This window comes from Toxoplasma gondii, chromosome VIII, assembly GCF_000006565.2.
Source record: "Toxoplasma gondii ME49 chromosome VIII, whole genome shotgun sequence".
Classification (NCBI taxonomy): domain Eukaryota; phylum Apicomplexa; class Conoidasida; order Eucoccidiorida; family Sarcocystidae; genus Toxoplasma; species Toxoplasma gondii.
The window spans coordinates 5367839-5391367 of record NC_031476.1 but is presented as its reverse complement, the minus strand read 5'-3'; the positions used below and the strand labels follow the sequence as shown (position 1 = coordinate 5391367).

General features: G+C 51.3%; 2 protein-coding genes across 2 annotated transcripts; both read left to right on the top strand.

Annotated features, from left to right (window-relative positions):
* Window positions 1-95: 95 nt before the first annotated feature.
* On the top strand, window positions 96-4106 carry DIM1 (splicing factor DIM1, putative; the record flags this gene model as incomplete). The annotated part of the gene is made up of 6 exons (XM_002365650.1): window positions 96-137; window positions 627-662; window positions 1753-1854; window positions 2281-2357; window positions 2874-2992; window positions 3699-4106. 6 exons carry the CDS (start codon window positions 96-98, stop codon window positions 3749-3751), a joined length of 429 nt encoding a protein of 142 aa, XP_002365691.1. The 3' UTR covers window positions 3752-4106.
* A 2904-nt stretch (window positions 4107-7010) lies between these two features.
* On the top strand, window positions 7011-22402 carry TGME49_270150 (hypothetical protein; the record flags this gene model as incomplete). Its single annotated transcript, XM_002365651.1, has 19 exons — window positions 7011-9226; window positions 9631-9706; window positions 10134-10244; window positions 10833-10949; window positions 11661-11778; window positions 12302-12411; window positions 12888-13203; window positions 13804-13922; window positions 14270-14342; window positions 14943-15025; window positions 15605-16464; window positions 17356-17473; window positions 17833-17909; window positions 18221-18580; window positions 19120-19163; window positions 19917-20100; window positions 20661-20815; window positions 21216-21538; window positions 22293-22402. The coding sequence occupies 19 exons, from the start codon at window positions 7011-7013 to the stop codon at window positions 22356-22358; spliced, it is 5526 nt and encodes a 1841-aa protein (XP_002365692.1). The 3' UTR covers window positions 22359-22402.
* Window positions 22403-23529: the final 1127 nt, after the last annotated feature.

Sequence of the window (23529 nt, the reverse complement as noted above, 5' to 3'; positions counted from 1 at the left end):
GGAACGCTCGAAGGAGACGAGCTGGCTTCCTCCGAGACACGCTTGACGGCGACTCGCCTTCTAGAGACAGCGACCTCTGAGACCCCTAAGGCAAAATGTCGTACATGCTCCAGCATCTTCACTCTGGCTGGCAGGTGGTGAGGCTTGCAGATAACCAGACGCGGGGAAATGCAATGTCCTTTCTTCTCTTCCAGCGCAGATGCAACACTCCACGAAGACTCGAGAAGCCGCCAGTCTCCACGCTTCGTAGCCTGCGTTGCCGCTGCGTGCTCTCTGCTTCTCTGTTGAGGATTCTCCGTCTCGAAACAAAGCGAACATTTTACCGGAGAAGTCTGGCGATCACCAACTCACGAGCGAAACGAGACAGCCAAGGCACGGATCCTAAAACAGCTGCACATGTACACAAGTCTCGGGGTCTGGGTCTCCACATGCATGTGCCAGCCCGCATTTCTTCCTTGTGTCTGCATGCATTGCTTGACGTCCGTCGTTCCACCAATCGACTGTGTGAAAGTGTATGCAGTGGAGGAGGCGTCCTGGGCCGTGAACGGCGACGGCGCTGAAACAGCTCTCGGTCCGGTTCCATGTCTTTTGTCTCCTTCCTCTGCATGTATTCTGAATTCTCGCAGGACCAGGCCATCTTGACGGAGGAGGAGCGATTGGTGGTGAGTGCCGATTTTCACATTCTTCCCGTCTTTCTCAGCGCGTCCTCTCCTCGCTCTCGGCATCACACGCTCTCCAAATGATGGCACTTTCTGCCTTTGCTTCACATGCTGCTACAGCTTTTCAGACTCTTTCTAGAAGTTGACCTCACATCTTGACCACCTTCCTGCATCTCGTGTTCCATGCCAATATATATACATATATATACATATATATATATATATATACATATATATATACATATATATATATATACATATATATATACATATATATGTACATATATATATATATATAGATATATGCGTATGAATGCATACTTTAGAATCGATGTTCACTCCCGCCACGCTGCTCCACATTCGCTGGAGGAGATGCTCCATTCCACATTTGCTCAGTTGTGTGATCCAGTGCATTCTTCTGTCTGGCGAACTTCAACGCTTGCACGGTCTCCCTCTCACTCTGCCTTCGCCACCTTTTATGCATCCAGCAAGTTCTCTCTCTCTCTATAATATATATATATATATCCATCATATATATATATATATATAATCGTTATGGCTGTCTATTCATGCGTACTTCTCCGCATGCTTATTTCTCCGAAGTATATATATATATATATATATATATATGTATGTATGTATGTATGTATGTATCATTATCTGTGAGTGTATGGAGATGTGGTTTTCTCTGGTCTACATATATATGATTGGGTCAAGATCTGTGGGGACGTTTTATCTAATTTTTGGATTTTTCGGTTGGGGCATGCTTTTCTGTTTTCCTGTATTCGCACTCTTCTTCCACGTGACTGGTGTGCGCAAGGACCGCTCTCCGGGGCTCGTGGAATTTGGATGTCATCGAGTTGGTTTTTTGACTCCCGCGCTTCTTTGCTGGTGCTCTTCTCACCAGGTCTGCAGAGCGTCTCGACTTCGATTTTCACACATGTGCATCCACTTTGTCAACGCTCTTTGAATCTCGAAGTGTATCGCGTAGCAGAGACGATTCCTTTTTCGCGAAAATGTCATTTTCAGATGAGGATGCCCTACTCTCGGAACATATGCGAGTGCTCCTTTCGTGACGTGTATTTTTTTTCAGTGCATCCGCTTCGGGCATGACTACGACCCCGAGTGTATGAAGATGGACGAACAGCTCTACAAGGTTGCTGAAGACGTGAAGAATTTTTGTGTCATTTATCTTGTAAGTTTCTTTTTTATTTCGACGCCCTTCTGCTTCTCAGCTTTTTTTGCTTGAGAGGAAACTCTGAGCAGGGTGTCGCACCGTCACAAACAAGCCTCGTTTCGTCCTTCTTCGCATGTCTTTGCCTTCCCCACACTGTCCTCCATTCTACTCTCCTCATTCGGGCGTTCCTTCCCTCCCCTAATTTCACTTGGCTCTCTTTCTCTGTCTTCCATTTCTCCCCTCTCCCTCTCCCTTTTGTCTCCCTTGCGTCTTTGCCGCGAACTTCGATCCGAGGCGAACTGGCCGCATGGAGACCCGCCGACCGCGTTCGTTCTCGCGGATGTCCCCCTCCGACTGCTTTCTGTGTGCTGCCGTCTTCGCAGTGCTCGAACATCTGCACTCTGGTGGTGCGTCTCCGGACTCGGTGCGTCTGTGGTTCTGCAGGTAGACACCACAGAGGTCCCCGATTTTACGACGATGTATGAGCTCTACGACCCCGTCACCGTCATGTTCTTCTACAGGTGAGAATGCATGTCGGGATGTGCATGCATTGATTCAAGCAAACGTCTTCTGCATGCGTTGCAGACTGGAAGCGAGAGTGGAAGGGGTGTCTCGAAAAGCCGCAGCTGTCGATTGCGAGCAAGGCAACTTCAATGCAGACACGGCGACTTCGTCGGGGTGAACAGGCTTAAGTGACTCGGGAGAAGCCGACGCGAACTTGACAAGAAAGTGAAGCTTGAAACATCCAGGAATTCACATTCAGTTTGCAATAGAGTGCAGTCGACAAGGAACTTCGACGCACCACAGGTCATCCTTTTCTTGCCTCTTTCCGGCGACCACCATCCATCCTTTTCATGAGTTAGCCTCCGTTTCGCTCCTTTTGTCTCTTCGTTTGCTCCGTTCAGTCGTTCTCCTCCATCTCGGACTCTCCCCGTCTCCGCCTTAGCCAAGTCTCTCTTTCTTCTCGGTGGCGGGCTCAGTCGTCGCGCGTCCTTTCGTTTACTCGTTCGCTCTGCTGTCTGCCTCTCCTGTTGCAGAAACAAACACATGATGATTGACCTCGGGACAGGTAACAACAACAAAATCAACTGGGCGCTGAACAACAAGCAGGAGCTGATCGACATCATCGAGTGTATCTACAGAGGCGCCCGAAAAGGTGAGTGTGGACCGACGCGAAACGCAGCGGGGGAACTGCGTCCTCGCCGCCGACGAGGATCGCGAGAAACAACTTGGCAGAAGGGGGCACGAAGGATTCTGAAGGAGAGCGAACGGTGGAAAAACGGACGAGAAGAAGTCGACAAGGCGCGAGACATCTTGGAGAGGGAAGGAGCGCAGAACGCTCTTGGAAGCGAGATCCTCGAAAAAGAAGGACAAAGTGAACGAGGCAAAGCGGCGACAATCAACATCCGACCCAGCAGCAAAAGAGCGAAAAAAACGGAAATGCACAAACGCGGAAACAAGGGCGTTCGCTTCACTACTAGTATACTTAGGCGTTTGCCTTTATCTTCGTGAATAGAAGTAATTAAATAAAATATATATATATATATATGTATGTGTATGTGTATGTGTGTAGCTGTATGCATGGACTTGTTTGTGCGCATGGCGTTTTCACGCGTCCTCTTACGTATTTGCGCAGCGTCAGAATTCTGTTTGGGAACGCGCGTCGCTGCATCTGTCCACCGCTGTGTCTGTACCTTATGCATCGGGTCCTTTAGGTGCTGGCTTTTCATCTGCATATCTTTATGCGCATGTGAGTAAGTTATTGTTTTTCCTACGCGAAAGACGGGGAGCGAGTGTCTCCTTTCTCGTCTGAGCACTCTCTGTGGTTGTCATCCCTGTTTGTGTGTGCCGGGTCCTGTCAGGCCGAGGACTGGTAATTTCTCCGAAGGATTACTCGACGAAGTATCGCTACTAGTTGCCATTCGCCTTCGTCGTTTTTGTTTTCTCTGTTTCCAAGATATCCGCCCATCGACAACTGGTCGTTGAGAGACACAAAGTCAGAGGGCATCGGGAGTCCAAGAATAGAGCGGAGCTGTTTCTCCTCATCCAGACTGCGCGCGTTCTTGCATGGGGGGATTGATTTGTGTCTTTGCAAGTTTCGCGCGTCTCGCCTTTTGAACAGACACCCAGGCGGGATGGCAGACTCGCGCACGATTGAGTTGCCAGGTTTTTCTCCTTCCTCTTTCTGTTCGATTTTGGTCGTTCGTCTCCTGTGCCGCTTTCAGCTCTCTTCATGGCAACTTGTCGAGATGAAATGTCGCTTCTCTGTGGGTTTCCGCGCCTTTGTGGGCTGCACACATGCACGCAACTGTCTGCGGCGTTCACAGGCAGCGATTCGTCTCTCTGGTCGCTCCCATTTCTCCGCAGCCATCAGTCTTCTTTATTTCACTCTCCTCACTTCCTGTTGTCTCCCCTTCTCGTTCTCTGCATTGCCCATGCCTACTGTCTCTCTCTCTCTCTGTCGGCCTCTCCTTTCTGCATGGACGAGAGGCTGTTTAAGCTGGCGGCAAAGCCTGTGGGATGGAAGAAGGAGAAAGCGGCGGCGGCACCGAAGACGCCGAGGGAGAGACTGGTTTTCGCGAGAGCAGACCGAGGAAGAGACTTCACGGAAAACAGGAAGCGGCAACTCTGGCGCGGAGAGAGACGAGTGACCTCGAGCCGCAAAGAGGCATTATGCGAATGGAGTTGTGGAAAATCCTAGTTTGACTGTGTGAGACCCCCCTTTCATTCGAACAGCACGAAGATGAGAACAGACTTTAGATCCAGAAAAATACCGCCGACGTGTGCCTCCCTCGATGCGCCGGTGCAGCTGCGAGCTCCGCCGAACAGGAAACTTAGCAAGAAAAAAATGCAAAAATCTCAAAAGTATAAAAAGCAACCAACACCACTCAAGTGCCAGCATGCTCTCTAATTGCACAGGTGTATATTATATTTTCTCGCAGACTTGCGTTATCGAGAGAGAAGGAGTGAAGTCGAGAAAAGCAGCGAAGGCTGTGTGCTACTTTCGGACTGAAAACGAGCCGCTGGGTTTGGTGGATGCTGCATTTGCACGCTGTGTGGGCAGGCGATACGGCCAGCCGAGAATCGACACTCTTGGAAATGCATTCTGGTGAATTCAGTCTCGACAAGAGTTGACTTTTTCTCTTTCTCTGTTGTTTTACATGCGGACTTCGGACGGGCGAACGGTCCAGCGTGTGCGGTTCCCATTGCCTCTTTTATTTCTTCTCCTCCATGCGAAATGCTGCATTTCAGCTTCCACAGGAAGCACGAGGGAAAGCACTGCAGCATCCACTTCACATCCCTCCCGCGAGGAATTGAAGGCGGCGACTAAAAATGGTTTCGGTGCTTTTCTTGCTCCATGGAGGGTGTGCGAGGAATCGGAAAGTGAAGAGTTAGTCTCGTGCGACAGGAGCTGCTAGCTTCTCTTGTTGCTGCTGTGACTTTTTCGTCTGTCTCTCTACTCGGGGAGCAGCACACAGAGAGCAGAAAACAGAGACATCAGAGAGAGAAGGAAGATCCGGAACTCGTGGCGAGTCAGCGAACAAACATCTCAGTGACTCCAAGCCTCTCTTCGCATGGGAGCGCGGTCAAGCCTCTCCTTCCAGGGAAGTTTTGTGTGAACGGAGAAGCTGCAGATTCCAAGAGGAAAGGAACATATGGGAGAGAGCAGAGATCAAGAGACTGGACAAAGAAACAAGCAAAGTGGCGACAGACCAGCACAGACCCGGAAGGGAGGAGCAGCGAAGAGCGACAGGAGTCCTGAGAGAAAACATGCAGAAACAGCGGGAGAGCAAACTCCACAAAAAAGGCAAGAGTTAGAAACACAGACTGAAGTCTTCCGTGGAGCTGTCGGGTGCTCCTTGTGGTACTACTGTGCATGATGGATCGACATCGAGAGCGACCTGAGTGAATCCGTAAAATCTGCGAAGGACGAGGATGGCTTTCAGGAGAACGGAGAAGCCATCCTACTCCTCTAGTCTGCGTTGTCTCCAGAGAAGAGCGCTTCGTCGCCCATTTCCTCGAGAAAGCCAATCCCTGACTGTCTTGTCGAAAGTTTTTGTGCTCGGCGACAGACCTCTCTCACCCCCTGTGGCGGGTGTACGTCCACCTGACGCTGTCACTTTTTATTGCGGCGGGGATTCGCTTCTTGTCGAGAACGGCTCGGAAAGCAAAGGCATATACCGGACAGGAGCCAAGCGAGTGGAAAGAGGACGGCCTCCAGGACTTCTGTTGTGTACAAACTCGCCTTCCTGCAGCCCCGGAGAAAAGTTGACCCTGTGATTTTTACCTCGCGAGCACGCGAACTGCATGCACGGCCGAACATGCGTTACTCGGTACGAAAACGAGATCTTTCTGAACAACTTGCTGCGTCGTCCCCGTCCAACCTCATCGCTTCGCGCTCCTGGCCGTCTCTCTGTTTTTCCACCCTGTGTTTGCTATGCTTTCTTCCGTGTCTGCCGCCTGTGGGTCTGTGTCTTCATCGATCCGCGCCCCCTCCGTCGCGTCGGACTGGAGAGTGGAGTTGCGCTGTCTCCGCGCCTTGACCTCTGGCGTTCGTTGTGGGAGTTTTCCCGCCATCTTGTCTCTCTTCTTCTGTTTCTCGTTTTCCTTCTTGCTTCTCATGTTCCTCTTGCTCGAAGCCGCCGGACCCCCTCACCACAGACAGCTCCTCTCCACTCGTACGTCTCCGAACTGCGCTTCTCTCTCCTAGGCCTGTCCTCGAGACTGCTTCTCCGCGCGGCTGTCGAGGTGTCTGGTGCAGAAAACTCTCCAAATTGTCTCTGGATGTCTCTGTTGTCTGCTTCCTCTTTCCTTCTTTCTCCTCTCCTCCTGCGCAGAGATGCGCGCAAGGACTGATTCAAACGCAGATCTCTGCGGCGCGGTGTAGACGCATGCACGCAAGTATCTCTGCGCAATCACGTCCGTCCGTGGACAGCCGGTAAATGCACACATACGTTTGATTCTGCCTATACACTTGGCATGCATGCGTGGATGCATGTTTCCTTCATAACTATGCATGTCCACTTGCGACTCTAGCGTTTTGTTCATCTTTCTTTGCCAGCTTGAAAGAGAGAGGCTTTCGTCTTGCAGCCTCCTTCGGGTCCTTGTTGGCTCGCGGCGAAGGCTTTTCTTCTCGAACAAACGAAGAACCTGCATGCGTCCACGCATCCAAGATGGCCTTCTCGCCCCTCTGGCGCCGTCAGGGGATGCGAGGCCTGAGGGTCTCCTCGCGATCCTCCGTCTCGTCTCCTTCTTCCTCTTCCTCTCCCTCTTCTGCCTCGTCTTCTCCTGTGTCTTCCAGATCTGATCTTCAGATGTCCGACTCTTCCTCGTCTTCTCTGTTCTTGTCTGTCTCTTCTTCGACTTCTTCTGCGCGCCTACCTTGTTCTCTTACGCGTCCGTCCTCCGGCGCGGCTGTGTCTCATCTTCTTTGTGGTTCGCGCCGCGCTGCCGACTTTGTCTCTCCACAGACAGGGTGCGTTTTTTCGCGGGCCGTTTCGCGTGTCTCTGCAGGCGTCCCCCGGCAGAGGGCTCTGTCTCTGAAGAAAGGAGACACTCTGCCGCAGAGGCCTCCTTCTCACTCCGACTGGGAGCGAGGAAGGCAGATGTCTGCTTTTCTCCGGCGCTTTCTCCGGAAGGCTCTTGCGTCTCCTCGAGTGCATCCGTCCTTCATCTGCTCAGGCGCCTTTTGCTCTGCAGACACGCACCCTCCATCGCTCTCGCTAGGAAGAGAAGAAAGCGCCTGCCCTTCTGGGGTCTCTTGCTCCCGGATTTCTGCATGTTCCTTCTCGACAGCGCATGCAGCTTCGTCACCTCTTTTTCCGGAAAAGTTCCTCAGTGAGAGCGGCCATCCCTCTTCGCGTCGCGCGCCTCCTTCAGAGCCATCCCCAGAAGCGTCTCCTTTCTCTTCTCCCTCCTCAGCTTCACCTCCCTCGGCTTCTTCCTGTCCGCCGCCTCCATCTTCTGTCGCCTCTTCTTCACCCTCTGTCTCGGACCTGGAGACTGTCTCTTCTGTCTCTGTCTGCGAGGCGCGACCCTCGTTCTTCGCGTTCGGCGCTTCCCAGGAGGCCCAACTCCGGACAGTACTGCCGCTTCTCGAGACCTCGACAGATCCGAGATTCTTGACAAATTTGCTTCTTTCTCTGCATGCGCTGCCCGACATTTGGCCTCACGTCCTCGTGTCTCCTTCCCTCAGATCTTGTCGCCTTGTCTTCCCCGTCCATTCAGCTCCTTCTGTCTCTTCTTCCGTCTCGTCTTCCGTGGCGTCTCCTCTCGCTTCTGCCGTCTCCAACCAGAGTCCGCAGGCAGTCCCTCGGCTTCCCTCTGAGGACCTTTACTCGAGCTACCTCGCACAGTTCAAGATAAACGAAACGCACGTCGACGGCTTGCTCAGGGCCGCCGCGCCTGCGTCTCTGGATCTCCTGCTCCTGCTCTCACTGGTGCCCCATGTCGGTTTGGCGCAGCTGCCCAGCTCCGAATATAAGCCGCAAGGCGTCTCCGCAGCTTCTGCCGAGGCGAGCGCAGACGGCGTGCGCCCGGCCAAAGAATCCCCGGCGGTGGGCCAAAACGGCCAAGAGACGCTAAGACAAGTGGATATCGGTGGGAATCTGAAAATTGATCTTCGCGAGGCTCTGCCTCTCCTCCTTGCAGCCTATCACCCTCAGCGTCCTGGAGCAGATCGGGACCTGACTTCGCTTCTCGTGCTCCACTTCACGGAAGCGTCTCTCCTTCTCCTTTCCCCTTCGCCGTCTGCTCCTTCTTCCCTTTCTGCGCCTTCATCTTCTCTTCCGTCTTCGCTTCCTTCTTCGCTTCCTTCTTCGCTTTCTTCTTCGCTTTCTTCTCTTTCGTCTGTTACTTCACCCTCGCAACGCTCGATGCGGCACCAGCCCCAGGCGTTTCCTCGGGTGCCTTCTGCACCTGCAACCTCGCCGGCCGTTCGCCCAGAGCTGGCTCTCTGGCTGCAGCATACCGTCCTCTCTCTCACTCCTCAAACTCTCCGCTTCGTTCCCCAGCTCCCCATTCGCCTCGCCGCTGCTTTGCATGCAGCAAACGTCCGTCTGCCTCTTCTTCCATCTCCTTCGCCTCTCCATGTTTCCTCTTCTTCTCCTTCTTCTTCGTCACATTCATCTCCTGCTGCCCCGCTTCATGCGTCTTCTGCTTCGGCGTCTGCTGCGTTGTCTCCTTCTTTTCAAGCGTCTTCAGCTTCCTCGCAGAACGCCGGCTCGGTCTCTGCGGTTCCGAGGCACGCGCCGATAAGTCGAGGGTGGAAATTCGGGAAGCCGCGAGAAGAAATTTCTTCGCCTGCAGGCGTCGCACAGTGGGAGGTTGTCGACCAGGTCGGCGCCGTCGTATTGCTCAACCAGCTCGACGTGATCGAGAAGCTGCTCTGGTGAGGACAGTGCGAGGAACTGGTCGGAGACGAGAACAGGAGAGAGCCAGAGCAGAAGCGAACGGGAAGGGGAGAAGGGAAGACGGAGAAGAAGAACGAGACGAAGAAGGCACATAGATGAAGGACCGAGAAGGAGAAGATGCAGCGAAATGGGAGAGAGGAAGAGCGGGAGCAGCCGACAGAATATACGAAGAAGAGAGAGGAGACGGAGGCCACAACGGCGCAGACGCGGGAGGAAAAAAAGCGAACGAAAGAGCAGAAGGGGAAGATCCAAACGCAAGAATAAAAATGAAGAAGAATTCCAGAAGAAGACGGGCGCCACACTGTAGAGCAGGAGACACTGACAGAGGTCGGGAGTCTGTGTTTCGCTTCATTTTCGAGAGTGATTTTCCGGTGTTGCTCAGGAAAATTAACTGGTCGAAGCTCTCCGTCAGTGCGGCCTGTCGCTTCTTCCGGGAGTCCTTCGATTCTCGACATCTGGTAGGAAGACCGAACAGTTCAAAAAGACAAACGCGAGTCGAGAAAAGAAGAAAGAAAACCAAGTAGAGAGGGGAGACGGTGAAAGAATGTAGTCGACACAACGACGCTGATCAGTGGCCGACGAACCAAGAAGATGCTGATGAAGAACACAAGTGAGGATCTAAACGCGTTCATCCCTGCATATTTTGTTCAAAAATCATTTTCAATAGTGTCACTATTCTGTGCTGAAGTTCCAGCCGGAGAAGGTTCAATCACGTAATTCATGGCGACTCGAAATTCGATTTGAACTGTCAACTTTCCTAAAAACCTCAAAACTCTCCTTGTCTACGCACAGCCTGTTCCACTTCAATAGCGTCGCTGTGGCACTTCTCTTCTGCTCCGTTTTTCTATTTTTGTATTTTCTCATTTTTTGATTTTCGGTCGCCAGGTGCTGAGCGGCCTCGCCATGCAGAAGGCGTTTGCGTCGCTTTCCTCCCGCTTTGGCCTGCTCCAAGTTCCCGATGTCTTCCACCTGCTCGCTGGCATTCAGCATCTCCAGGTGAGCCAGGAAATATGGAAAATGCGAGTTTTTCTTGGAAGACATTGCCGCTTCCGAAGTGTGTCTTGGGCGCCACTGTTCCCGCGTCTCTGATCGTTTCCGAGTGCAGTAGAACCTCCTTTATTGCAGCTCTTTTTTATACACACAAACATGAAACGTCCTCCACCTCCATACGGCTATATATATATATATATATATATATTGATATGTGTATATGTAATTCTTCCGCCAGTCGACGTGCATGTGCAGACGCTGTTACAAAGATAACAAGATCTCTGTCTACATATGCATTTATACATATACATATATATACATATATATACATATCTATACATATATATACATATATGTATGTATATGTATATGTATATATGTATATATATATATATATATATATATGTATGTATAGGTGTATATATTTGCATGCATCCACGCAGCTGCAGATGGACGCAGGGGAAGAAAGATACAGTTCTGCAAATCTTCGCGGGTTGCACAAGAGCGCGACAACTCAGCCTCGCTTCTAGAGTGAACAAAACATGCCAACGTGTGTGGCTGCGAACTTGTTTGTCTTGCGTCGCATTGCGGCAGCGCGTATCGCCTCAGGAGCAGCGCGAGATCGTCTGCAGCAGCGCCGCGTGTCTGGCGCTCCTGTGGCCGCATGCTCGCCGCTTTCTGCCTCTGTTCTCCGTCGACGAACTCGCCTTTGTAAGAGACGCATCTGCACACAACCCTCTCGCCTTGCTCAAAAGGAAAAGCTCAAAAGCGTACTTACATGAATATATATATATATATATGTATATATCAATATATATATGTATATATCAATATATATATATATATATATATATACATGTATGCATTTGTCCTCAGGTTGACGGCTGTGTGGCGTTGCACATGTACATCTGTTTTTCGTCTTTAGGCGTGCGAATCGCAGTCGAGAGAGACAACGAAGGGGCAGTGTCTGGGATCAAGCGTTCTCCTCCGGTTATCGAATTCCGAGATATCTTCTCTGCAAAAACATGCTTTGCTTTCATCAACTTATTCCCAGCCAACTATGCGTATCTGCATGTGATATATTGACATGCATATATATATATATATATATATATATAGATAGATATAGATATATAACATCAAGATGTGTGTGTGTAAATAGTTAATAGGTAGGTGAAATATATAGATCGATATACATGCGTATTCATGGACTCAGATATATATATATATATATATTTGTATATTTGTATATGTGTGTGTAGACGTATCACAGCGGGGGTGAACCATCTTTTTTCACTTATTTGAATATCTCTGAGAGTGGAGAAAAGCGTCTCTGAACGTTTTAGAGCGTCGACGGTGTCGCTTCGCGCTCCCTTGTGTCTCATTCTTTGTGTTCGTGTGGTGTGGTTCCTTTCTGGAAAGGCATGCGAAGTCTTTGCTCATGAAGTCTTCATCGCCGCGGTCGCTGCCAGTGGCGCGCACCGCCTGAAGACGCTCAGCTTCCGCCGCCTCGCGGTGGAGTGTCGCAGGCAGGAAGCCTGTAAGGACCGCGAGAGATCCGAGCACAGAAGAGAGGAAGGAAGAAGTAGAGAAGAAGGGGGAGAAGGATAATACAGATCGTGAAGAAGGAGGATCTGAAAAAAGGAGGAAAGCGAAAAGCGGAGACGGCAGCGCGAAGAACTCAGAGAGGAGAGAAGGACTCTCACGAGACTCGAAAGCGAGACGCAGCAGATGCGAGGGGGTAACGTCAACAAACAGACGATGAAAGCGGACAAAACCCAAGGACAAAAAAAAATATCGAAAGCGAGGAATAGAAATAAAGCGACAAGATACAGAAAGCAGAGAGACAAGGGCACCTGCAGCTCTCCGCAACACCACTTGAAGTACGAGCTTGAGAAGCTGGCGAGAACCACCGAGCCGCGGTTCCGTGAGAGATGGCATGCAACCATGTACTCTCTTGGGGATTCCAAAGACCTGCACACATGCGCCGAAAGCTGTTACATCGCTCGGGCATTCCCCGATGTTGTGTCTTCTTTCTTCTCCATTTCCATTTTATTCTCCAGGTGCCGCCTTCTTTGATCAGAACGGAGATGCGTGGAGGGAGCTCCTGGATGCTCTCATCGCACGCAGGGAAGCCTGGTCTCTCCAGACGTGGATTCGGTTCCTCAAGATGGTATGCAGGCTGCTTTCCCCCAGGCAGAAAGGGCATGCATTCACTCTTTTGCCTACGCGCATGCTCGCATGCTCACATCTACGTTCGTTTCGTCCTTATCTCCCTCCATATATATACATATATATATATATATATATGTATATATATGTATATGTATATGTATGTATATATATGTATAAAGTCGTATGTGTAAATGTGCACATTCGAGACTATACGTCTCTGAGTGTATTGGTCTGAGTGTGAATTTGGCTCTAGGTCCGCGTACCGAGTAAGGCGCCTGGACATGCCTGCAGATGTTTAAGGCTGCTGCATGTAATAACGCTCAAATAGGCCTGTCGAGGTCCACCAAGCTACACATCGGAAGCGAGTGCACGCGCCGACAGGACGTTGGGTTTTGTGACGACGTTGAGTCTGAGATTTCCGACCTCACAGTGTGGGTTTTCCCCGGCCTTTGCATGCGTTGCATGCGTTTTCAGCTGGAACCGCTGGTGTCTCTCCACCAGCTGCGGAACGAGGCGCTGTGTGCGCCTTTTTCGCGAACGCTGGCGCCGCCTTCGTCCCTGGTCGCTCTCGTGCACCGCCTCCTTCGGCTCTCCTTCGGCTCACCCGATTTCGGAGACAGACTGCTTCCATCTTCTCGCGTCCCTTTCGACAACGCAGGAGCCGCACCCCAGTCCGGAGTCCGGAACGCGTTCCCCGATGTATGCGAGGAGAACTTCGCCATTTTCAAACGACACCTGGCCACCCTGTCTCTCCACGAAGTAGTTGATTTTCTCGTCGGCCTTCGAACCTGTGAGCATCTGCGTGCAGACTCCAGGCCGAGCAGCAGCTGCGGAGGCAATGCGCTCACACATGTTTCAGAGCGCTTTGAAAGTCATATGGACATATAAGTTTGCATTTACGCGGGAACCTTTGCATAGGCGCAGACAGCTCTACTGATGATACTCGAATACCTGTGTACTTATATTTTTATATATTTAGGTATATGGAATGCTGTATACGTGGAGGCACCTGCATGGAGAAGATCGGAATACATATATGTATATATATGCATTGATGTATATGATGTATACGTAGGTACCGCAAATGCATGATACGGAGCCGCCTTCACAAAACACAGCATAGTCGAATATTGGTGTTTTCGTCTCTTCTGTATCGACCTTGGATCCTGTGGTTGGAAGATATGTACGGTCGCGATTTAGTACATTTTGCAGGTCGTCATTCAGACGCGCAAGGACGCGTGCACACACCCACAGGTCTTGTTTTTCATGGAGATATCGCATACATACATATTTTAGAGTGAATCAGTGTCTCTGTGCACACATGTGTGTGTGTATCCTAGTGGAGATGCTTTTGCGATTTTCTTCGGAATTAATTGTTTTGTCTCGGCAGATGGCTATGTCAATCGGCCTCTCCAGCGCCTGGCTCTCACGGAAGCTGTTCGTCGCGTAGAAGAGGAAAACTGGAGCCTGCGACCCGAGGACATTTGCCGGCTGCTTGTTGCTTCCGAGGTCGGTTGTGTTATGCATTCTTTCTCTTCTTTCGCCTGTCCTGCTTCTGCGCTTGTTCGCCTTTCTGCTGTTTCTCGAGAGTTCCTTTCCACGTCGAATCCTGCGTCCGCTCGTCTTCTTCCTCCTCCCCTGCATCCACCGTCGTGCTCCTTCCTTGCCCTATACAGCTGTGCGCGATTGCTCCGCCTCTGCCTTTTCGTTGCCAGTTTGCGCTTCTCCCTTTTTCAAGCGCTTGCTTGTTTGCCGCGTCATGTCCCCGTGGTGCTCTTGGCTGCCGGAGAAGCCGGCCGGACGTCTCCTGTGTGGTTGCCAATCGACGTGCATGCGAGAACTTTTCTGCTGGGCAGGAGCTCGTACTCGGAAATCCTCTGCAGCGCATTCTTGATGCGCAGATCCGCCGTGTGCCATTGGAGTCCGCAGGTGAGCGCCAGGGCAGCAGCTGCAGGCAGCGAAAGCACCCGAAAGCGTCGATCTACGCACTGTTCTTTCCTCGACGACCATCCTTTGGAGCCCCTTATATTATACATATATATATATATATATGTGTGTGTGTATATGTCAATATGCATGCATCTGTGCTTCTGTGGTTGCTCGTAGGGATTGACGGAGATGCGTATGTATGCATGTATGTGTAACTGTGTGCGTTTGCATATGGATATATATATATATATATATATATGTTGGTACACCTGACTCTGTGTAGATCTGTATTTGTTCATTCTTTGTGTATATGTGTATGTGCGTGTATATGCATGTGTGCATTTATGCTAGATTCCGTTGTCGCGAGTTCTGCAGAGGCGCGTCGTATGGCTGCGCTCTCACCTTCCTCTCAATTGCTTGAATAGCAAGTGCCTCGCTACACCTCTGCCTCTCCTTTGCTTGCGCGTTTAACCTCGTTGGGATGTCATTTTGTGTCGTTTCTGCAGCTTTGCGTCTCCTGGTTTCACACAGGTGAAAAACCTTCCTGCGTGGATGCAGTGCGGCATGTGCTCAAGCCTGTGTGTCTGTTTCTCTCCACAGACTTAGCTGCATTGATGGCTTTGGTGGTTGCCCTCGAACGCCAGCCGACGCTCGGCGTTGCAGCTCTCTTTGACTTGAGGAAGGTAAAAAAACGTTCCTCGTTTCTCCGAAACCGTTGCTTCTGCGTAGGGAAACTCCAGACGTTTTCCGGTTCCTGCTTGCTGTTGGCTTGGACTCGTTTCGTGCAGGCTTTCTCTGAAGAGTCTTTCGCCCCCAGGTTGCCCTCTTCCGTTGATCTTTTCGGAGTTTCTCTCCTTCATTCTTTGTCTCCTTTCCTCTTCTTTCGTCTTTCTCTCTTTCTGTTTTGTTGCTCTTCTTGCTTTCTCGCGTTTTCTTCGTCCCTGCTCTCCCCGATGCCCTTTCCACTTGCTCCGCGTTTTTCGTTCACTCCGCGCCTTCGTTCTGTGCTTCACCTCGGGGCCTGTTTTTCTCTCCTCCTTTCTCCTGGCCACCGCACGGCCTCCTGGCCACCGCACGGCGTCCCTGCGCGTTCGTTTCTTGCGCCCTCTCTGCGTCTAGGTCCGTTCGTTCTTCTGCTTCACTTCTCTGCTTCGCATTCTTCTCTTCTTCGCATTCTTCTCTTCTTCGCATTCTTCTCTGCTTCGCATTCTTCTCTGCTTCGCATTCTTCTCTGCTTCGCATTCTTCTCTGTGTGTTTGTAGCACATTGACAGTCGCGTGTCAGGTCTGACTGCCGCCGTTGGCGCGGCTGACGTCGCGTTTGCTGTCGAGGCGGAGTCTCCGATGACGGCACCTCCGGCGTCTGCCTCGAAGCTTCCTCTGTCGCTTCTGCCCATGCTCTTCGTCTACCTTTTCTCGCGGCCGAGTTCTCTCACTACTTCCTCGACGTTGTTGCCGCGCGCAGCCTCCGCGACGCCTCCGTCTGCGTCGTCCCCGAGCAGTACTACGTTTCTGTCGCCGCTTGCGTCCTCTCTCCGGACCTTGATTCCTGAGCTGCTGTCTCCCTTCCTCTCCCCCATCGATCTGGCGATGCTGCTCGCGCCGCTGTGCACGACGGAGGCTCCCACCGCCTGCTACGCCGCGTACTTCCCCACAGTTTCGTCTCTCCCCTCCGTCGTTCGCTTCGTCGACGCGCAGCCTGCGACCTCACCGCGTCCGACGGGGGCGGCTCACGCGCAACGCCTGCGCGAAACCGAAGGCTTCGCGTCCTCGTCTGCCGCCTCTCTCGGACTCGCCGAGGCCGCGAGTCAGCGCTTCTCCGGGAACGTCGCTCTCATCAGGCGCCTGTGTCGCGCCGCGAGACAGGCAGTGCCGTACACGCCTCTCGCGCTCCTCCGAGTCGCCACTGGCCATGCGGTGCTGCATGCGCAAGCCAATCAAATGGTCGTCCTCGCGCGGGCCAAGACCTCCCAGTCCAGTGAACACAGCGAAAGCGGAGACCGGAGAGAGCCTGGCGAAAGCCTGGAGTGGACTCTGAAGGCCGGGACGCGAGGTGGCGGCGGCGGTCAGGCTCCAGAGGCGGCAGCATGCGCTGACGGCATTACCGCCGACCTGGCGCTCGGGTGAGATGGAAGAACTGGAAAACAGACAAGACGCAGGGGACAAACGCGAGACGCCGCAGCAACGGAGAGAGGCAGGGGAAGGCGAGGCAAAGCGAGCGCAGAAGCGAGCGAAGAAGCGAGAGCAGAAGCGAGCGAAGGCGCAGTCGGCGAAAGAAACGGAATGGAAAGGAGACGAGAAGGGAGAACGCAACGAGGACGGGAAGAGAATCTGTGGGAGAAGAAGGGTCCGGAAAAGGCGGCGCGAGGCTGAGACGGCGACCAGGAAGCGCAGAGCCAGCACAGATTCTTTCGACCCACTCGAAGCCTAACAACACACTTGGTGGCATGTGCAAGGACGCAGCTGGTGGAGGAATTTGTGGCGAATTCGTTAGAAGGAAGAACCGGGGGAAGAGAAACCGTGGACGATCTTCCACTGTACCCAAGAACTCATTCTTTTTTTCGGGACCAGCCAGTCGGTGGCGAACTCATCCCCCTTTTTCTCCATGCGCTCCTGAGATGGATCCGATCGCAGTCCCGTATTTCAGAATTCAGTTCATTGTCCTTCGATAGGCATTCTTGGTTTTCAGCCGTTTTCTGTTTGCCAGCTGCGCTGTGTTTCCGCTGAACGTCTTCCCTAAATCTCGCTTCTCAGTAGATCTAATAAACGTCGATGTGTGCCTTGTTCGTCTGAGGTGGGGTGCCGCTCACGGCTGCTCCTCTCAACCGGGCTACCGTCTCTGCGCCAAATAGAGCGCTTGGCGTTTTATCTGCACGAAAGGCGTCAAAGCAAGGTCAAAAATGCATGCCGACGGACAGATGCGAAGGCCTCGGATGTCCCAGAAGAACACGATAGCTTTCCAAAATCATGCCTTCACTGGTTCCTACAAATTCCGTTTCCATTTGTGCGTGCAGACACCTCCCCACCCTCCTGCGCATGCTGAGACTGCTCGAAATGGACTCCGACTCGCGCCATCTTCAACGCCTTCTCAATGTCCTTCTGGTGGCCGATCTGTCTCTTCTCACCCCACATGTACGCTCGCTTCTTTACATGCAATCTATAGCATGCAGCTACTTATTTATATATATATATATATATATATATTACTTATACATATATCTATATATATTTATATATATATATATATATATATATTTATATTACTTATACATATATCTATATATATTTATATATATATATATATAGATATTTATATGTATGCGGCATCTGGTGGAAGCAAGAGCATGCACATCGCTTGTGTGTGTGTATAAGGTTCTGTGTGTTTTTTGTTTTCTAGCCGTTGTGAAGGCGTAGTGTTTCCTGTGGTGGTTAGTCTCGGTGACGCGTTTAGCTTGCTGGTTTTCTTTGTCGCTGCACCGGTTTTTCCGCAGCGCCTGCTCGACTTGATGGAAGCCTTTGTGGCGGCGCGCACACGGCTCGGACCTGTCCTCCAGCGACTTCTCTCCTGGTAGGGTCCTGTCCCTGAACGCGGGGGACACAGTTTCTTGAAACGATGCAGAACTCGAGTTTAACAGAAACGCAAACTCCGTACCGGTACTAGAACATCAAAATGCACAGCTTGATTTCCACGTTCATATCTCTCTCACTACCAAGCTGCCGTTCTCAATATCTCTGTCTATATTCTTTCTCTTCCCCTCTCTTCGGTTTTCCCCCTGGCTCTTTCATCCCTTTGGGTTTGGTCCCCCAAGTGTGGGCCTGGCCGTTCGTCATCGATTCTCCTTTCTCTCGCGCGCTCGGCTTTTTCCGCTCCGCTTGCAGGTTCGCCGACCGCGTTCTTCGCGAGTCTTCTCCGTCGCCGTGTCTCCTCGACTGCCTCCTCGCAGAAATTGCCCTTTTCGCCGCCACCCTGGACTTTCCACACGCCGCGTTTCAGAACGCAGCCTTGGCGCGTCTCGGGGTGCTGCAGGCTTCTCTCCAGGCCTCCTGCCTGCGTCCTGCAGGGTCGCTGCATGCAGCGTCACACCGAGAAACTGCGCGCGGGGATGCCTCAGCTTGGCGAGGAGACGCCTGCGCAGAAGCACCCGACTCCGTCCGCCTGGAAATCATTCCCTCGGAGGCGCTTCGTGTGCAGATTCGCATTCTCCTCGGCCTCGCCCCCACGACGCCGGTGACCCAGCGGTAGGCGCGACAGACGCTGAACGAACTCGAGAAAAGCAAATGGGGTCGCAGAGACGAGGCGATGAGCCGTGGTCACCTCAAAATAAGGAAAGACGCGCGGCGGTCGAGACAAAGATTTTCGACTTCCCGGCAGACCGTCTGCGCGTCCTGTTCCAGAGCATTAGGCAATGTCAAGTACTGTAGTGAATACACATTCAAATGCATCGCCATGCATCTAAAGCCACAACTATATATCTATCTATCTATCTATCTATATATATATATATATATATATTCATAGCTGTGTATGAATACGTCTGTATGTATGTGAATATGTATATATATATATATATATATGGGCACAGCTATATATTTTGAGAGCAATTTGTGTACATATATATATATATATATATATATATATATAACTCTATGCTCTGAGTTCTCGAGGATTGTGTCATCGCGGCATTGGCTTTGCACTCGTGGGTGTTGTTTTCCTTTTATTTATTTATCGATCTCGTCGCGCTACTTTTTTTCTTTCTGTCTCTGTTTTTTTTCGGCAGCCTCGTGGACCACTTTCGATTCTGCGTTGGCCTCGTAGCAGACCGTAAGCAGGCTGAAATTTAATTTCAAAAATGAAAAATTAGAAAAGTGAACATAAAACGAAGGCGTGCAGCCTGTACGTCCACGGCTTTCTTGTCGAACATTGGCACACGCACTTGTACGTTTTCTTTCTACGGAAGCATCACCGCATTTCATGGGTATTTGTCGAGCCCTGACAGACGTCTGTGCATGTGCCCAGAGTTTGCCGATCGAACATTTAGCAACGTATTTGGTCGATGGAAGTTTCTGTTCCACGCATGGCATCTAGTTGTTCGGTGGAGCCATCACATCCGCATATCTGTCGCTATCTACCTACTTATGTCTACAAGTATATATATATATATATATATATATGTTTATATGAATAAATAGCTATATGTATGTGGTTATATATATATATATATGTATATACATTTGCATATATGTACATGCATATGTGTATTAAAGTGTGTATGAGCAGTTGAATGTGGCATATCGTTTCAAGGTGATGCGCTCCGTGTCTTCGACTGATAGGTGTGTCTTTTTCCCTTTTCGTTTGTTTGGCAGAAATGTGGAGAGGACAGTCTTGAAAAGGTTGAGGTAGAGGCAACAAGAGACAAATGGTGTTGTGCGTGGTTGTGGGGCGCTGAGGGCAGTGGTGGCGTTTGGTTGTTTCCGTTTTCTCGCCGTTTGCTGCACAGTTCTTTCTGTGCGTTCGCGGGGTCGTGCTGTCTGTCTGTCTAATTTCCGTCGAGTCTCGTTTCTCTCTGCGTTTCAGGTGTAGAGCGCGCGCGGCAGCAGAAAGAAGAAGTTCCCGTTCGCGACGAGGAGCTGGTCAGTTTGTACGAAATCTACCTCTGTCTCCTTCTCAGAGGCCCATCGCTCCTGCATCTGCAAGAGAGCGATCCGGGAGACAGCCGACTGATCCACTTCCTCCTCAAAGACTTGCCCAGACTGAAGTGGTGAGTGAACGCCTAAATCTTGAGGACGCGCACGACAGGGTGCTGCCGTGACTCTCGGGGCCTCACTGACGCGACTCTGTCTTGGGATTCAACTCGGAGACGTGGATGGAGAGCAACAGTCCGCGGACAGACAGGCGGCAGAGACGCACTGAAGGGAGAGACAGCCAAAGAAGGAAATGAGGAAAGAAACGGCGTAGCAGTGGCTACTCAGAGGACGAAGGCGGTGGAGGAAAGGCTGGGGGAAAGGCGATCTACTGACATGAATCGACGGAGAGACAGATATGTATACGTAGGTGGTAGATGTGTATTTGTATAAATGGAGATGACCGTCGAAGGTGATTGAAGTAGATGGAAACAGAGAAAGAAAAGGACGCAGAGGGAATAGTAAACGAGAGAGATGTAGGTGAGTGTGTTGGTGATGGTGTAGTAGGTATGAGTCGACAACTCTCTGGTCGGAGAATGACATGCATCTGCTTGTGTTTGGCCGGGTGGTTTGAATCGACTGAAGAGCGTTTGGGGTTGCAACTGGAGAATCCTCAGGGCGTCTCTCTTGCCTTTAGGCTGGAACGCGAGAGATCCCGTTCGGCGAGCTTCCGTTTAACTGAAGAGAGTCGGCAGCTGAGCGCAGCTCTGCGGCGTCGTGGCTTAGATGCAATGAAGCCTGTGATCACCGGAATTTGCTTTTGTCACTTTGCCTCTGTTTCGACTTCTCGGGGTGAGTTGTTTCTCTGAGATAGCCTCGGTGCGATCACGAAGGGAGACGACAAAGAGTCGCGAGCGTTTGCTCGAGTCACAGTTTCCCTCAAAAAACACAACCAAGGCCGACACTGCCTTCTGTTTTCGTCGCCGAATTCCTCATTGCCAGTCTCGTCTCCCTCTTGAGCTGTAGCGAATCCTCTTTCCGCTCTCGTCTCTGGTCGCTCGTTCTCTGCTGTCTGCTTCATCGCTTTCGTCTTTCAACCGAAGCGTGCCTCCCCGACGCCCCCACAATGGGCGTCGTCCTGTGCCTCTTCTCTCGAGCTTGACTCTGCAAGCTGCTTCGCGCCTTGCGCCTCCCAAACGGGACTCCTGCCGCTTGACGCAGTCTTTTGTTTCGCATGCACTTTCGTTCGCAGACGCTGCGTCGCGAGGGCCGACCGGCGTTGCGCTGCTGTGTGTGCCGGAGGAAGAGACGATGGCGTCCTGGACGGTCGAGGAAGGCGCGCCTGACGAGTCTCTGCTCGACAGCGGCGACGGCGGCCGGCTGGTCACGCGAAAGGAAGAAGACCCGTTCTCCCCGAATCAGCGTTCGAGAGAAGCAGACGAAACGCGAAACGCAAGCTGGCTAGAAGGCGTCTCTGGAAATGTCACTCCTCTCGTTCCTTTCGGAGAAAGTCGGAGACGCATTGCACATCTGAAGAAAGCCGGATGGGTCGTCCTTCCTCTCTTCGTCACACAGGTGAGGCGCGAAATGCAAAACAGTCACTTCAATTCTTACATGTCTTCGTTGCTGTCCAAATATATATATATATATATATGTATATTGAAAGGTATAGGTGATAAAGATGTATATAGCTCTGTATATATATTTATATAGTTATCTGTGGAGCTGTGCAGCAAAACTGTGTGTAGATGTGTGTCAGATAGTATATGTCCATACGGAGGAGAGATGTCTGAACTCCGCAAAAGAAGAGCGCCAGCAACGTTGGAATACGAGGTTTTCTGCCAAATGTTTGAGGGATTCGCACGCAGCAGCTTATGCGAAGGGTGCGTACAGCTGCCTTGCGAAGGTCGGAAATATTAAATTGTTTCCGGGAACCTTTTTGCCACAAATGCAAAAGAAAGGGATCTGGCGGTGTTCTCTCTCTCAAGGGCATTCCATCGACCCAACGAATACCCGTTGCATCTCCCACTGTAACGTCTCCAGTGAAGAGTTGCCGACGCCTCGCATTCGTTCCGGTCCTCGAGGCTCGACGCTCAGATAGGAATCCGAGATGACAAAGAGATGGGAGAATCTCAGAAGCCACCTGCTCGCTATAAACCGCCTTTCAGGTTCCATTTCCGTGGAGAAGGGCGTTGTTAAAAGAGGCATAAGAAATGGTGCATGTCCTCCCTGGCGCTTCAGTCTAATTACACTTTAGAGCAATTACGTCCTTTTGACCTTTTTCGTTTTCTTCGCCTATCGATCCCTTTCTTTGTTTTCCGCGTTGCAGTGGCGCCAGCTGAGAACGGACTCGGAGAGAGACGAGTTTCTTCGAAGTCTCACAAATCTCTCGTAGGGGCGTTGTCTTCGGAGCTGCATGCGCCGATGAGCCGTGGAGACAAGCAGGAGGACGACACGAAGGCGCGAACCTCAGAGTCCGAACGCATTTCGAAAGGACGAGAACGGGGGACCGACGGCAGGCAAAAGGCACCCGATCGAGTGCGAGACATCACGAGAGTGAAGAGAGGAAAGCGCGGGCACACGCAGAGAAAAAGGCGTCGCGGCCTTTTGGAAAGAACTGGAAAAAGAGAAGCATCCGATCGTCTCACTCACAGCGGGCTGCTTGCAACCCCAAAAGTTTGTTTCTTTTTCGTCGCTTCTGCAGAAGAGCGAAACGACGGGATCAACAACTGGGTGTGTAGGAAAAGCCTGGCGGCGGGAGTGAAGGGTACTCGGTCCCTACAATTTTATCTCTGATCCTTCCTTCTCTAGAGATATTCATATGTTGGAGATGAGCCTGAGAAGATGCAGGCGAGCATTAACGGGCATTTGCAACGGTCTGCATGTCCGCCATTTGGCCCTTGTGTTCTTTTTCACTGTACACGAGTCCACAGGAGAAAGGGATGCATGCACCCACAATAGGTCGCGGCACGAGTGCTTCTCTGTACTTCTTCACACGTAGAGAAAGAGACAGACAAACAGCAGAAACCTATGGGTGCATGTGTGAATGTCTTTCTATTTGGATGTCTTCGCCTTCGTGGAGAAGAGGTTGACGGGATGGTGCAGTCCGTAGTTTCCGTTTTTTGCTGTTTAACGCAAACGCATCATCAGTAACATCCGATTTCGCGCGCCTCAGGATTTTATGTTCGCCGTCCCCGGTCTCCCTATGGAGTCAGAGCACCGTCTACTACCTGAAGCGTTGCTTCGTGGTGGCGTTTCGCTTCCGGTCTCTCTAGCGTCGGGCCGGCCCCCTCCCCCGACGTTCCTCTCTCTTTTGCTTCTGTTACTTTCTTTTTGCTTTTCTACTTCACTGAAGAGAACTACAGGGGTACCCTGTGTACGGAAGCGGAGGACGCACGATCGAAATAGCAGACCACAAAGAGTACAGGACCTTGCGTAAAACGACTTTACAGAACCCTCTGTTGCGGCGTCGTCTGGACAAGAAACGGAGGTCGTGTTGGCTCTTAGTCGTTCCTGTAAATCTACTAAAGCTTGTCACCTTTCTTGACTCTATCTTCGCCCACTGC